Source organism: Phlebotomus papatasi, chromosome 1, assembly GCF_024763615.1.
Source record: "Phlebotomus papatasi isolate M1 chromosome 1, Ppap_2.1, whole genome shotgun sequence".
NCBI lineage: Eukaryota > Metazoa > Arthropoda > Insecta > Diptera > Psychodidae > Phlebotomus > Phlebotomus papatasi.
Window position 1 is genome coordinate 27223826 of NC_077222.1, and position 16970 is coordinate 27240795.

The 16970-nt window shown below is 32.7% G+C and overlaps 1 protein-coding gene across 2 annotated transcripts in view; it reads left to right on the forward strand.

Moving 5' to 3' along the window:
* LOC129799562 (orexin/Hypocretin receptor type 1-like) overlaps positions 1-16970 on the forward strand; it is a 158682-nt gene that overhangs the window by 53943 nt on the left and 87769 nt on the right. For both annotated transcript variants that reach the window (XM_055843580.1, XM_055843582.1), the window contains exon 4: positions 7517-7711. In XM_055843580.1, the coding sequence (XP_055699555.1) occupies positions 7517-7711 (195 nt within the window). The remainder of the gene's footprint in view (positions 1-7516; positions 7712-16970) is intronic.

Below are 16970 nucleotides of genomic sequence, written 5' to 3' on the forward strand. Positions count from 1 at the left end.
GATTAAGAAATATGCTCTTTAGCGCTCTTTTAACTTGTGACCTAGAAAAACCGTTATTAAAAATGATTCAACGGTATTTTCGTTTAAGGACGAATTTTCCGCTTGGATGATCTTTAAATCATATTTAAAAATGAAAAAACAATCGCACAATGCGTTTTCGAGCAATCCAAAAGAAAACATGATTTTGGTGGGGAAGGGGAGCGGTGGGAAAAATGAGGAGCATGTTAACAATCCATGGCTGGACTTATGGGGGGTATCCCGAATGTCCCAAGTCGCTATTTTATACCGTTTGGCATCTAGAGCTGGCGACAACTGGACAGACGGATCAACAGTGTAACGCAATTTCTCAGAAAACATCTGAAACGGGAAGATTTCTTGCGATTTCCAAAAACTGCATCCACACTGCATTAAAAAAAAAAATTAAAAAAAGATAACTTGAAATGAAAATTAAAATCAAAATTAAGTTACAGGTTCACTACCAATTTGTTACCAATAACAGCGAAAAAGTAAGATTAGTAATTTCAAGACTGAATGAAAACTAATCCTGGCAAAATCGGTTTGGATATAATTTCCATCATTTTGTCCTGGAGGTTGATCTCCATGCTAAGACAGCAGAGGCCGTACGGGCTGTTATTTAAAAAGAAATTCAAAATATTGAAATAACTGATTATCAGTATGGATATAAGAGGATAATCTTCCTTTGGTATTTTCGTATTATTTGTCTAAATTAGTAAATGTGTTTAGAGGTTCAACTTATTAGGAAGAGCCGTGTGTTCTTTGCGAATTTCTTAAGGCATTTTCAACTGTGCCATGTTTATTTACTGGTGCACGAATGATTTAAACTGATTAATTAAATGCTTAAATGGTTACCTAAAAAAGCGTGGAAATACTTATGTAATTTCCAGAAAACTTTTTATGACCGTTAATAACTGATTTAGACTTCTTAAGGATTCCAAGACCTTTCTACTGAACTAAAACCAAAGGGTAATTCGTTTCGGAGAACTCGAGCTAATCTTATCATGGAACTCAGGGAATCCATGTTTTTTTTTAGGAAATTCTGGGTACTCATACATATTTTCAGAAAGTCATGGAGCATACCGGGAAAACTGGGAACCCGTATATTATTTCAGAGGAGTGGGAACTCGAGCCATTCTAATTGCTTAGGAGTTACCCTTGATCATTCTAATCTGTAATCTGAAGATTCTGTAATCTTGAAAACACGTGTTTAGAAAAAATTCGAGGGCATTTTAGTCTATAACATATACAGAAATTCAAAAAATCGTTAGACGTAAGTATTCTTAAATCTTTAAAAACATAGTTTTAGAATGTTAAGGCAGATTGTAGCAGGATCTTTATAGCCCTACTTGTACCAAAATACTTTGAAATACTCTACATCGTCATTCTTCCGGAAGATCCCCATTGAATATGGTCTACGAATCGAGCTTCCTCTCAGCTTGACTCATGAGGACTGCCTGGCCAGAAGATTCGAATATCTTTTCGAGATAATCAATCGGTCGCTAATCACTCAATATAGCGGAGCCCGTCAGAACTACTCCGCCATCTTACTAATAATCGATACTGCTATCTTAAAAGAGTCTCCGTCAAGACGGGCTTTCTCTCTTCAATTCCTCAAGACTTAGTGAGAATGAGGTATGTCGGTTCTGAAAGATGTAAGAATCCTAAAAATCAAACATTTTCATTGGTTTATCGGAATCTAATGGATCATTAACTCCTAATATTCAATCCCAAGTCATGATACTCTAAAAAATCAAGAGTAATAAAAAATTAGATGAGTTAAGCTATATGGCTATGCCTTTTTTGAAGACGGAAATATACAAGGTGATATGTATAGACGGAAATGTATAGACTCAAGCTGATTATCGAGAATATTTAGCCTGTAAAACTTCGCAGAAAAGGATTGAGGAAAGGAAATTTACGAAACTGACCTTCAAACGATAAAACTTACGTGTTGGACACTTCTACTACTTAAGCCTAGAGACGGTTTGTTTAACTTAGTCAAAACAATGATTAGACTATATTCCCATCAATTTTCCACTAAGTCATCTCTCGGCTTAAGCATTAAGTTTGTTTGGGATATTAGCCGACAGTATATGATAATTTCGTAAAAATCTTTATTACTAAATTTCACGTGCTAAAATATTCTGAAGGATCAGCTTGAGTTTATTAACTCTTTCGTCTCTTTTGGGACTGTAGTACCCAAAGAAGCATATGCATATTCTATGAAAAACAATGTTTTTTAATTATTCAGATTCAGAACTGATTAAAATCCGATTCTTGTGGATGATTACAAACTATAAGGATGTCCAAATGTAAGATATTTTTTGTAGGACCTCAATTAATTCCTGAGCTTAGATATTTTTGATTAAAAATTGTGAAATTGGCTTGCAGCATATGCTGCGGTCCGGAAAGAGTTAAAGCTCTAAAACCTAAAATAGTGCTAATAATCTCAAAGTAAACTAATGGATGAACCCACAAATCCAACTCGTAGTTCAATAACACACACACAAGTTCAACTCTTAGTCTGAAACTTGGTGTGGAAGGGAGCAATTTTAATGGGTCAAAAAGCTGAGAGATTATTTCTTTTTGATGGAATAAGAAATGAAAAGAAATGCTTTAATTTCTCAGGCTTTTAGAGAGTCCTACTAGAATTAGTTCTCTTGCCTTAGTTTCGCAAAAAGCGTGTTGAAAGCTTTAATATCGGTTTATAGTGCACTTTGAAACTTTAATGTTTGTTCTTACACACATTTAAAGGCTTATGAATAAAAGGAAAACGTGGATATGACGTAAATATTGTATAAAAGTTTATATCAACAAAAATACTCTGCTTCATTATTCATACAGTCATTCATTTTCAAATGCTTATACCTAATGGGGTTGTAGACTTTATGACACTCTTAAATACTTCCTAATTTTTGAAATTTTTTAAAATTATCCTTTCAATTGATTTTTACGAAGATTCTCCAAAAATTAATTTTTCTTTATTAAATATCATGCGTAAACATGTATTGTTAATTAAAATGAATAATTTTACACCCAAGTTAATAACAGACCTTTTTGATTTCACTTTTCAAACTTCCCTGTATTAATTAATGACTTTTATTTGCAAAGCTATTAATTTCTCAGGAAGGGTACTTCCCAAAAGAGTCATAAATTAAATCCTTATTCCTCTTGTAATGCGGAAATTTCTCAATGTTTTGCTTCAACAAATATGCCGATGATTAATTTTTGAACACGATCCCCAAATAGAGATACTTATGTATGTGATTTGAGATTTTAAGTGAGGGCATTGTGTTTAGGCCGGTGTGCTTGGGAAGCACTACATATTGGGAACATATGTGCTTCCTTCAAGCTCTTCCATTATGATGTGCAAATACAAGGTATTTATATCTTGCTGTGAATTTAATTCAGTGTACTATTAAGATCAATATCATTTTGGGCTGGATTTGGTCACTGGAACCAAAGGCACTGAAACATTTGAGAGGAAAAGGAGTGTGCAAATAAAATTCCTGAAATAGTCTTGATGAGATTATTGAGCATTTGTGTGCCTATCCGGCTGTGTCCATGATGTTCTTTCTCGTGGAGAAAAGGCAAATTCAATGTTCTTTGTTTAATTAGAAATTGCTGTGGGCACAAATGAACTCCCAATATTATTCGACATGGGCTTTTATGAACTCATAAACGCAGTCTGGTATCAGTCACTCATCCTCCCTTACTAACTTCCAAAGCTTTTGGTATTATCCTCATCAAAACCTTGACCAATTTCGTTGAGACTTTAAGGGAGTGGAGATTCCGGGAATAGTTTATTGGATATCGATAAAAGTATCTCCGATACGGATAATGCCCTTTAGACGAATTTTAATTAAAATGACGAGGAAAACCTCAGCATTTGCATTCAAGTATTAGTTAATCCTATTGTTTTACATCCTTCGTCCAAAAGTTCATTGAAAAGGGAAATTGTAATAGCTAAATCGATTTTTTTAACCTCTTTCAGCTATTATTCTTTCATGGTCACAGCTCATGTAATGCTGCCGTTTAGTCATTATTTGATTCAGTTGAGTATTCTTGATTCAAACAGTTAGTAGCCATCAATAATGGACAGATCGGCTAGCCTATCGTCTTGCGTTTAAACTTTGATTTGGGTGAATTTTGGAAAGGGGGACACTTAAGATAAAGTTCAATTTCAAATGAATTCTGAAGCCGAATAAATATTTATTTTTTTTTTCATTTACTTTGTATCATGAGATTCATTGTGAAATATTCTAACAGAATCTTAACAGTTTTTATATTTCAATTATTTAATTGGAACATTCAATCAAATTAGAAAACCACACATTTTGGAAAGATGGACAACATTTTGGAAAGTGGGACAAAAGCTTTTGGAAAGATGGACGGACATAGTGTTATTAATTACAAAATATTATACGAAATATGTAGAAAATCAAATCTCGAGGGATTTCTGTGTATACATGCACATTGGATGGTTTTGCTAATCCCTCCTTTGTGTCCGGGTTACGCTTGAGGAATCCTAATTACCAAGATCTTCCTGGACGTGCAACCAAAAAGAGGTTAAGTAAATTTCACATGGACACTGGACAACCCGCACTATCCATAGCAGTTATACCTTTAAAGCGGATGCAACTTTTTGGCACATTTCAATACCCAATCCGCCCAGGTCCTTTTCCACTTGTTTGGGAGTTCTGTAGAGGCTCCTCTTTATCTTTCTCCAAGTGTTATTGCGATATTTACTACCCACCCACTCTGTCAGAAAAAATTATCTTCGGAATCTGGAAATCTTGGCAGCCTTTCTCCAGGAGATTTTCTCCTTATCAACTACTAATTGCTGGTGCAACTATTTCTCTGGGTACTTAAGGATCTTTGTCCTTAAAGATTTTTGTCTGGTCCAGGCTTTCGTTCTCAATGTGGTCTTTTTCTACGATCGTCTAGACTTGCACTTTAATTTTTTGAAGTTCGTTAAATTTAAAAATTTGTAGGATCATCACCAGCGTTAAAACACTTGGAGAGGTTTTATCAAAAAACTTTATTTGACTTTTCTCAATTTTCTTTGATACATAAACGGATATCGATGTGACTTTATTTGACAGAAAATTTGTTTTCCTCTTAAGGTGAAACTAAGCATCACTGACGATCATCGAAGGCTTTCTTTTATTATTTTCTTTCTGCTTTTTTTCTTACCTTAGGCCTTCCTTTCTTCCTTCAGATCCTCGAAGGAAGTAAGATATGACGCCCCTCGAACTAGTGGTTGAAGCACTTCCTCGACGGTTGTGAATCTAGTTCAGGTTTAGTGCTTTACTTGAAAATATCACTGGCTGTTTTTCTATTATTTTTATTATTAATTTAAATTTATTTCATCTCAAGAATAAGGTACCGGGTGACTGCACTCTGCTGTTTGTGAGATTTTATTAATTCTAGCGCTTACTGTACTGATAGTCTTCGCCGATCCGGTCTACCATGTCAAAATATATAGGGATATGTTATGTACCAAGTAAGGTAGAATGATCCTCAAAAGGATTATTGTAGTTTCAGCAATAGTCAATGAAATCGTAGTATAGGTATTTTGTCAAAAAACGACTCCGTGAAAAAGTTGTCTGAAGGTGCAATTCCAAAATCGATTTCACAGTAGTAAATTGCCCAAATGTATGTTAAATTTATCTAGCTAGAATAATCCACTTCGATTTTGTTCATTATTTTGATTAAAATACTTTTTTCACTATTATCTTCCTAAGAAAGCATGATTTATGTTATAAAATTTCGTATAATGGTCTTTGTAAAGATTTATTATAGAAGTATTTTTCTAAAAATTATCCAATTTTTTGGAAACTTAAGATAAAATGACCGATATCTACAATATGGGATGGTCGCCATCTTGATTTGACGTTTCTGTCCGCCATTTTGAATAACTGTCAAAACAAAAATTTCACCCGATGGAGCTGAAATTTTAGTATGTTCTTAGCTGATGTCAAAGCCTTTTCAGAACATATATAAAATCCGACCTATAGGTCAAGCGATGGTCTGGATACAGGGGCTCCAAGTTCAAAATTTTAACACTTTCATGAATACAAAACTACCGGGAGCTTATTTTTTCGAAACTATCACAAAAAAGACAGTGCTATCGTTAGGCGATGAGATCTCACATAAAAAAAAAATTTTGTTTATAACAGCATATTATTTTAGTATCTGAAAACCTATTTTTGGAAAGATGAAAAAATAAAATAAATAAATAAATGCATTTTTCGTTTTTTTTAAATTATTTAAGAGTAAATAAATTTATAAAATAAAAGCCTCAACCAATTTTAATGGTTACTAAGGCATTTCGTTTAGGTTTTAAAATTCAGGATTAGAAAATAAAGATCGAACAAATATGAATATTTTAAAATTTTAATCTTTTAGCCACTGTATCTAGGTAAATGCTTGACATAGACTGGAACATAGATGCGTTCTTAAAAGGTCTTGACATCAGCTACAACATACTAAAATTTTAACCCAATCGGACCAGTTTTAGGGTTTGACAGTTATTCAAAACGACAGAGAAACGTCAAATTAAGATGGCGACCACGTCATCTTGTAGATCTCGTGCATCTTACCCTTAAATGTGAAGATCTTTAGTGTCGTCCGAAATTTAATTTCCCAGGATATCTGGGTGTCCTGGGACTGATACACAGAACGAAAGAATTCTATTGTGCTGACAGTTTACTGAGATAATATCTTGCTTACTTTATCGGCAATGAATCAGTTGATTCCTCTGTAATTGCTCGCAACTGTCTGGAGCCCACACCAGTCAATGCATAAGCAGGTCATTCCCAATGATTATAGATATCAGAACAGATTGTTGGTTTGTCCCTTACACAATGTAGCCCCACATCTCAAAGTAGCCCCCACCTCCCACAACCTATATTTTTTATGCTTCTATATTTCCTATTAAGCGTTCCTAATTACGATTTTTCAAAGCCAAAAGCTAAAAATATTCTAGAGAACATATTTGTCAGCCGATAGGATCAAGCTTAGCTCCGTTGGAAAGGTCTTGGATTTTTTGACAATTCTGGACCTATTCTAATCGGTTATAAACTGGTAATGAATCAATAATCAATTTTTATCAAAATTTGGTCATATATTTTTTTCTAGGTTTCATGAATATTTTCTCAACGTTTTTTTCGGATTTTATAAAACGTGTCTTGAATAATTGCCAAGGTATTCACTTTGTGAGTTACTCTTTGACTTTTTATAGTGTGAAAGCTATTTCATTCTAATCTGGTTCCTAAATAGTAGTTCCAAAAAAGGAATCACATCTCCCATATGTTAAAACAAGTATATCACTAGCTTTTTTTAAATGGATTCGAAATGAAGTTGCTTTCAACATTTGGTTCAGTTTCTATTGTATTCTTCTTGAATTTATTACATTGCTATTTTTCTGTTATTGGAGATTTTGCAAAACAGAAAAGAGTTCTTTATCCAGAAAAAAAAATCTTTTCTATTTCAGGTGGGAAATGCTCTTGTGTGCATTGCTGTCTATACGAATCACAGCATGAGAACTGTAACAAACATTTTTATTGTAAATCTGGCTGTGGCAGATTTCTTTGTGATCCTCTTTTGTCTGCCACCGACCGTGGTGTGGGATGTTACCGAAACATGGTTCATGGGCAGGACAATGTGCAAGATTGTTCTCTACTTTCAGGTGAGTTCTTAAAATCTTCAATGTTATATTCTATTTTCCTTCGACATCCAAAATGTTTTATTATTTTTTTTTTATTTTCGTGAGAATTATATGTGATTTTCATCCCACATACGAATAATCTCGGTAATTTTTCAATCTGCAAAAAAAGAAATGGGAAGGGAAGCAAAAATTCAATTGTGTCGAAAGAACATTCTCAAGGGTGAAGATATTGTAGATTATCTTTTGGGAGACTTACCTTCGTATGTGGGTGTTTGAGGAAAAAAAAATTGTTGAGTGTGAAATTTGGAATAATTTTGTGCTTTTCGCAGGAATTCACAATTCAACCCACTTGCGAGCAAATACCTAAAATTAAATAGATTGGAAAAAAGGATTTTAGAAAATTTTCTGGGTGGGAAGATAAATTTCGTAACACTTTGTTAAAGGTATTGAAAAGGGAAAATCACTTTGCAGAAGACTCGTAGTCCTATGAAAAGTTGTTTTGTTGTTATTTTTTGTGCTTAAGATTTTGATACTAGAATATAAGCCACACCTTAAGCGTATCTTCATTATGATAAAATTGTATCAATAAGGGCCTGATAGTCCGAATTTCCACGTTCCTATCACAAAATTTGAATAAAAAACGACAAAGCAGATGATATTCCCGAATATTTCACTGTAGGCAGGGTTTTTAAGCCCCGCCCATATGTATAGATGGTAGATTTTTCATCAAAATAACCTCTAAAGGAGTTAATATTGGATACGACTTTTGGGTAGGCAGGCTTTTCATAAAATTCTATCCCCTTTAAAAATTTGGTTAAACTTCGGAAAATCCATTTTTTTTAATCTTCTTAATGTGTTTGATTAATGGCTCTTTCAGGAAATTTTAGGCCCTTGATTAGCTATAATATTATAATGGGTCAAAATCATTAAAAACATATTGAAAAAAATCGAGTTGTTCAAAGCTTCAGTCGTCCGAAGGTAGCGTGCTTTTCTCTAAAGTTATTTGGGCAAAATCTTTTTGGTCAGTAAAAAATTCAAATTGGTCAGTAAAAAATCAAATTTGGTCAGTAAAAAATAAAATTTGGTCAGTAAAAAATAAAATTTGGTTAGTAAAAAATAAAATTTGGTCAGTAATAAATAAAATATGGTCAGTATAAAATGAAAATTTGGCCAGTAAAAAATCAAATTCGGTCGGAGAAAAGTCAAGTTTGGTCGGTAAAAAGTCAAATTTGGTCAGTTCAGTACATTTTTTTTAAATCAGTAAAATGTGAAATTTAATCAATGGAAAATTAAATATGATCAGTGAATAATAATTTAGTCAATAAAAAACTAAAAGGAAATCAATAAAAGTTAAAACTTTGCACATCGGGATAAAAAGTATTGCACATTTCGTGTTGCGGAAACTTCGTACATTTCGTATTTTACCATTTCGTATTTCATATTTCGTCTTTCCTAAATTTTGTATAAAAATTAAACAGGTGCTACTGATAACTTTCCAAAGCACAGAAAATTTCCCTTTGCCTCAACAGGCGATACAGATAACTTCCCGAAGCACAGAAAATTAGATTTTTTACTGACCAGGTTCTTTATTTTTTACTGACCATTTTTTATATTTTACCGATCAAATTTCATTTTTACTGATCAATTTTGATTTTTCACTTACCAAATTTCATATTTTACTGACCAAAATATACGCTGATAAAATTTGATTTCTTATGCCTCCGGCACACCTTTTAGATCAGGAAAATTTCATGAAGTTGAAATTCGGTTCCCTTTCTTTCTCACATGTTTCAAATATGTCTATTTCATTCTCTCGCACTCTTCTTCTTCTCTTAAACATCACTCCAAATTCAATTTAGCTCAATCAAATTTGGTATGCGAAAGAATGAGATAGTCATATGCAAAGCATGTGAGAAAGAAAGGGTTTCGAATTTCGATTCCATGAAATTTTCCTGATCTAAAAGGTATGCCGGAGCCATTACTGACCAGATTCTTTATTTTTTACTGACCATATTTTATTTTTTACTGACCGTATTTTATTTTGTACTGACCGTATTTGATTTTTTACTGACCAAATTTGACTTTTTACTGACCAAATTTTATTTTTTACTGACCAAAAAGTCGCAGTCATTTATTTGTCTCTCTCTCAGACTTTCTCACTATAACAACTTGAATAATACAATCAAATTGAAGTACTCAAATAAGAAAGAGTTTCAATTTATTCTTTCAAAAAATAAAAAAAAGCTTCTAACGAATGTTTACCTACAGTTTACATGACGTGTAAAAATTTCAAAATATCTCTCAGAAGACATAAAATATTAAATTTTCCCCTTGAATTTAACACACGTGTTTTCTCAATGTTCGTCGCATTATTGAGAACACTCTTGTCGTATTATATAGTATCAGAATTTTCGTTCAATTTCTATTGAGTGTGCTTTCAGTATGTTTATATAACGGTGTTTGGGAATTTAACATGAAGAGAATATGAATGAAATTTCTCTTCAAAATTGAAATTGAAAATATCTCCTTAGGGGAGAATTAAGAGATTTTCCCCAGTGTCAACTTTTTCGTCGTATTTTACGGGAAGGAAAAAAAGGCTAAATGCATGATAAATCTCTGCAATCTTCTTTTTGTGTAAACTTTTACATGCTCGAGGCTGAGATTTGGCTTTACCTTCAGCGTCCCTAGTCCTTGAATAGGGTGAATCATTAATACCATTTCATCTTTAAATTTACTGAAGAGATATCAGGTATTGCAATAAAAAAGCCTTTGTAATCTATATAAATTATCTTCGAACTCTCCGTTCATAAATTTTCAGGCATTGAACCTCCTCTATTTTCGTGAAAAAATTCAAACATTCCCGAAAATTAATTTCAATTTAAATTTATTAGAGAATATTTTTAAATCCCATAAAAAAGTTCTGTATAAGCAAGTTTTTCTACTCGAGAGTGGAATGTGAACGTTCTATAATAAAATAATTAAATTAAGCATACTCCTAATTTGCTCACTTGATGAAAAATTGCTGCATGATGGCTTGAAAAATCGTGAGCACCCTGCAGAAAGGGGAAGTTTTTTTTTTGTTGAGTTTATATACCATACAGAAATATGCAAATGAAGAAGTTATTGAGAGGCGAGATAAAAGGACATGCAGATAAAGTTTTTTTTCACCAAAATTACTCTCATTTGCTTCAACAACAATTTCTCATGTACGTAACAACAACAGAAACACTTTTATACTACGTGATATACATTGTTTAGCAAAAAAAAATGTGGAAATTGTGTAAACAGAGAACATAAAATATGTGTTCAAAGTTTCCTTTGGCAATTTCTGTGGCTTCAAGAAAATTGTGTGTCAGAGTTGGGGGAAATCTCCATAAGATGTGATTGATGACACTGCAAAGTTTGCACTTTGTTCAAATGTGGGTGTATAAAATCACAAAGTCACAAAATGATCTCTATCACGTTTGTCTTTTCCGTCAAATATATCTCACCGGATGTCAATTACACGCTCAAATTATTCGCATTATGAAACTTCTACGAAAATTTATTAAAATTTTATACAATACCAATTTCAAGATCAAGTTTATAATGCAATTTATATTCTTGTTTTAATGGGACGATGTCAATGGTTAAACTTAAAATATACATTTCCCCTCCAATTTTGAGATAAAGACAGCTTAAAGATTGAAGTTCAATATTTAGTGTCAAACGATTTTGAATCAAAGGGTAATAACGCTTCTTATTTCAATCTTGCCTCAAAACTTTCAGTATTTGAAATTTTAAAAAGTCCTTCTGATCAGCTTTAAAATTAGAGAAATCCTTTTAAAGAATTTGACATTTCTTTTTCAACTCCATTATTATGAAGCTTTTAACATTTTTGCTCAAAGGCTTAACGGGCTTAACCCTTTAAGAACGCGTGGGACACCGCGCGTCGCATAAAAAAAAACAATTTTTGAGTTGAATCAAGTAACGAAATATTAAAACCTTAAATTTAAAAAACCAACTATAGGGTAAATTAAGCTAATTCAAAACCTGCTTCAAATGGAAATTTTTCGCTACTCCAAATGGAAACAACACTGTTTTCATGATAAATACAGTACTAAATTACTATACTTATATATTTTCTATAACTCAGTTTCATTATTTAGTTAATTTTTCTCCGAATAAAGCGAAAATCCATTCATATTCACAAATTTTAATTTATTAATTTTTCAGAAAAATTAAAAGTGTACCTTTTCACCATCGAATTTTTCATCGATCGACCATGTTTTCCAATGAAAAACATAATGAAGTGACTGTTTATTCGTTTCGTTTAACATTTATGTCATATTTATGGCTAATTTTAGTTAAATTAAGTGCTAATCTTAAATGTTAACAGTATGTGAAGTTTTCAAATGAAATAATTACCTATTTCGTGAAAAAAAGGGTTTTTCTGAAGTGTCTGCAAATGCTTCAATAGGAAACCCTGAAAATATGATTTTTTTTTGGAAGATTTTCGTATTGTTTTAGATGGGAAAGGTGAAAAGACCAGGAATAAGAACAAATCCTGCACTCAAGAGCAACTCAACAAAGTTTTGGAAGCCCTTCGTTGCGATTTCACTTACACTTTTTGTCTCCAATTAGAAACTTTCTCTTGTCTCCATTAGGATTAATTTGTTTCCAATAGAAGCATTTTGCACTCTCGTACTTTTCTTGTATTTTAAAAGTTTTCAAATTATATCTATAGAATTTTCACTAAACAGTAACATCTAGAAGAGTCAAGGAGCAAATTTATGTAATTCTTTTCAGAAAAAATATGAACTTAATGTGTTGAATCTTCTGTCAAAGTTAAAGGGTCTGGAAATGGTTTTGAATTAGGACATTTACCCTATTCCAATATTAGTCAAAAGGAGATCCTTATTTTTATATAATTTTCAACACTTGCTTTAATAAATTTAAGATTAGTACAAATTATATCAAGTACGCAATTTTGTTCAATAAATTTATCATCTTTTTGGAGATAATTTCAGTAAGTCTTCTGAACAATTCCTTATCTTTCTTGGGAGCAAAACTAGGACAAATGTTTTTCACAGTGTCTGTCTTGTGATTAATTTTCTAGCGCAAATGGATTTTTTTTGCGCCAAGAATCTGTTGGAGTAATGCAATGTCAAGAGAAAAATAAACGGACACATTGAAAACTTTCAACTAAGCTTGATGAGCTTTTGGCAGATCGCCGAAGATTTGTGTTGCCTGGCAATACTCACCTAATAGAACACAATTCTCTTACTATTGGCCAATTCTGTCCACTTTCCTTTAATGATTAGCTTTAAATGGGTCAGTTTACTTGTTAAAAATTCATGACTTTTAAATGAAATTTAAAAAAAAAACAATTATCCGGGATTATTTTTTGATAATGAGTGATTATCTATGACTTTTTTCTAAATAGTTTTAGATAGCTAATACCCAGCAAAAACTAATTTAATTTAATTTATTTGAATATGACTCATACCACGGATTTCCGTGCTCATACTCGTTTGGAAAATAAGTCTCGAAAAAAAAGCTTAACTGCGTGAAACTGCCACATCCTTCCCTAATATCCTTTGTAAATAAATTCTATAATTATTTTATTTAATCGCGATACAGAGTTTCCAAATGCAACTTCATTTGTGTTCACTTCAGCTCTTTACAAGATTCCTTATTGTCCTCAAAAGGGAAATTAAGGAATAATAAAGAATTTAATGAAAACGAAAAGAAAATATAACAAATTTCACATCAATTATTTTTTTAAACTTTCAAAATTTTAAGTATAGCTAAGGAAATTTATACCCTATGTGGATTATATGTTAGTAAAACAATAGTGTTTCATTGAAGGAATAAGATGAGGGCCAAAGTAAACTTATGGCGATTGCGAGAATACCCTATAAAATTTGAGATTTGGGATTAAGTAAAAGAAATTTAAGGAAAAGCCTTAACCCTTTAATAACGAGACTCTTTTTGCGGACTGAAAATCAACAATAAAAATTAAACTGGGAAACATAATGATAATGATAAGTCTTACATCTAACCTTGGAAAGTCCAAGAGAGTATGATTCGGTGTATTTTGTGCTTCTATGAACGATAGGGACAAAAATAGCCCAAAAATTTAAGTAATTTTTCTGACAATACCTATGAATAATATTTTTCGCTTTAATGAAAAATATTACGTATGAGTATTGTAGTTTTTATTGCCAAAAGGGTTTTGCTTGAAAAAAATTGGAAATATAAAAAATAAATATATTCAATTAAGAATTTGAAAATTTAAAAATTCGCCATTTTTAAAGCTTAAATATTTACTACATAGAAAATAGCTAGAGACTTATAAAAAATATTCTAGATCCTTCTTCAACCTTCTACTTTACAATTATTTACAAATTATTTTCTTTATGGGACACCGGTGTTCCAATCGCCCTTAAAGGGTTAATCAATCAGCCTAAACCCTCACTGCATGACAATTTGGGATAAATCATTACTACTATAAAGGTAACTTTACTATAAAGTGATCCCCGGGGGGGGGGGGGGTGGAAGGTGAAAATTTTGGATATATTTTTCAAAGAAGGAAGGGCAGAAGTAAAAAAAATGTGTCACTCATGGTTCACGATGGATAGCGATCATGGAGACTGATCGACTCTGATCAGCCGAAGTGCTAATGACGCTTCACTTACTAATCTTTTTACGTCCCCCTGCTTAAAAATGCCTCAAAAACTGTTGTTGACATCGGTCCCGCTCGATCTCGAAAAGGCCAAAATTCCGAATTAGTGAAAAGCTCACAGTTACTCCCACGATTGCATCCTCGTCTGTAAAGTGATTTTTTTTTATTTTTGGAAAATTATTCTACAAATTATCCTCCGTTGGACCTAGATCAAAAATCCCGAAAGCCAAAATCCTGAAAGTCAAAATCCGGAAAAAGTCAAAATCCTGAAAAGCCAAAATCCCAAATGAATCGAAATCCCGGATAGCCAAAATCCCGAAAAGACAAAATCTCGTAACCCTAAAATCCAAAATTCCGAAAGCCAAAATCCAGAATTTTGAGATTTTGACCTATACGAGATATCGGCTTATTCGAGATTTTGGCATTTTAGGATTTTGACGTTCAAGATTTTGGCTTTCTGGATTTTGGCATTTGGAATTTTGCCAATCATCGGTTGAAATACATGCTTTTTGTTTTGATTTTAATATATAATAATACAAATATAAATTTATACATGTAAAGAATTTAGAAAAAGTTTTTTTTCTGGAATTATCTTTTTCTCTAAATTACTTGTCGTTCTTAAGTGGATATTAGCAAAAAGTTTCTGGTGTATAAAAAATTTGTACACAAGCACGTTAACAACACTGAATGGCCACTTTATTGCTTAACCATCTGCGTCAAAATAATCCAGTTTTATAAAAAGAAGCAGGTTTACATTTTCCAGCAATTATTAAAAAAAAGACGTCAGCATCAACTGATTGAAATTAATAGTCATTGAGGAAAAACTAATTACGGGTAATGCAAAGGAGTGTTGAAAAGATGAGTGGAGTGCATAAATTGAATTAAAATGTCCTCTATGGCTTATTGAATTAAAAAGTGCAGAGACAAGAGTGCAAATGATATAAACGATATACATATCTCAGATAGAATTATATGCAATTAACTCTGTATGGAACGTCAGTTACTTTGCCATGATGGAAGTCAAAAGGGAAAATTATCAAATCATGGACATAGAAGTGATGATGCGAATCACCACAAAACTCATCCTTTTTCAAACCTCAATTTCCCATAATTGGTTGGAAATTCACGTCAGCCAAATCTTGTCAGTGGGAATTTCTCTCAAGTTGGATACTGTCGTCTGGGAACGGATGAGAAATGAGAAGTCATCAATCCTAAAGATGGGCTATATGTGTGTAGAATGTGTGAAAGTGCGAAAGTATCATGATGGGAGAAGATGAGCTCAAATATTATGTGGCTGGGAAGGAAATCTCATTTTTTTTGTGTGCCTTCACCGCACATTTTACACCCTCTGATGATGTGGGTAGATCAACTTTCCAGCAGGGGTGCAAGAGCATTGGGCATGAAGTGGAAGTTTTACAGAGTGAATTTTCTATCCCATTGCCAGAAAGGAATTTATTAAGGCTGTGCGACATAATATCAAAAACACGCGAAACTCATAAATCAATTGGGCAAGATTCGTATTTCACGAGACGGAAACATCGGAAATACATAATTTTTTACCCATCCAACAGCGGAAATTTTTCTCATTTTTAACTTTATGCGAGAGCTTTATTATTGAGTAAATATAAACTTGTCAACCACTTTCTTTGAAACTTTATCTTATGTACACCATGAAATTGGTTTAAAATGAACTGGTCGTCAATCATTTAATTCACTTCAAATTACAATTTGTGGGTATGAATAAGTAATTTATTTCCTGAAGGATAACGCGTCTGTGGTGTTTTAGAGTAGAAGTTACCATTATCCACTGATAAATGAGCTTGTGTTGCTTATAACTGAGACATAGTGCAAGAAAATCTCTTCTCTGTTTATCCTCATGCATGTACCACACAAGACAAAGATTATCCCAAGAATTATTTGTGAATGCAGCATATGAGAACACAAGTAATTATTTCAGGCATGAGGATTGAAATACCCTTTGACCAGAATTGGAAGACCATTATCTCCTAAATTGTCTTTATTCCTAAAGCCTCTTCTATGTCTTATAGAAGTCCTCAGAGGAGGCCTATTATCAGTATTTGATGCCATAACAATTGTGTGGTGACAGAATAATCACAATTGATTTATTGATTAATTTTCTTATTGAGTATAGAGACAGTTCCTTCGGTATATCCTGAGATTTTCACTAAAAGATTGAACCACTTCAATTGTGAATATTAATTTAGAACACTTGTGCATGGCTCTTATAATTTATAGAGAATATGTAGTACCATAAGTTCTCGATCTCGATTGAACGACTTAAGAGAATTGACTTGGTATTTCCATAAATCAAAATCAATCATATTGAATTGTGCAAGGTTTCTGTTGGTCTTAAATTCACCACCTGGACCAATATCTCCAATCGTTTGATAAAATACGTGCAAATAGAACTATAAAAACAAAATCTTGATCTTCCGTTACCACAAATCCCAATGTCAGCAACACGTGCCTTCTTAGTCTAGATGATACTCACCCCTCGTCATGCTCATTCCTGTTAGCCAAACCCCGCTAAATGACTGTCACTTACAGAGTGGCTCAACTGAACTGATAATGTTCAAGACACTGCACTGTTTT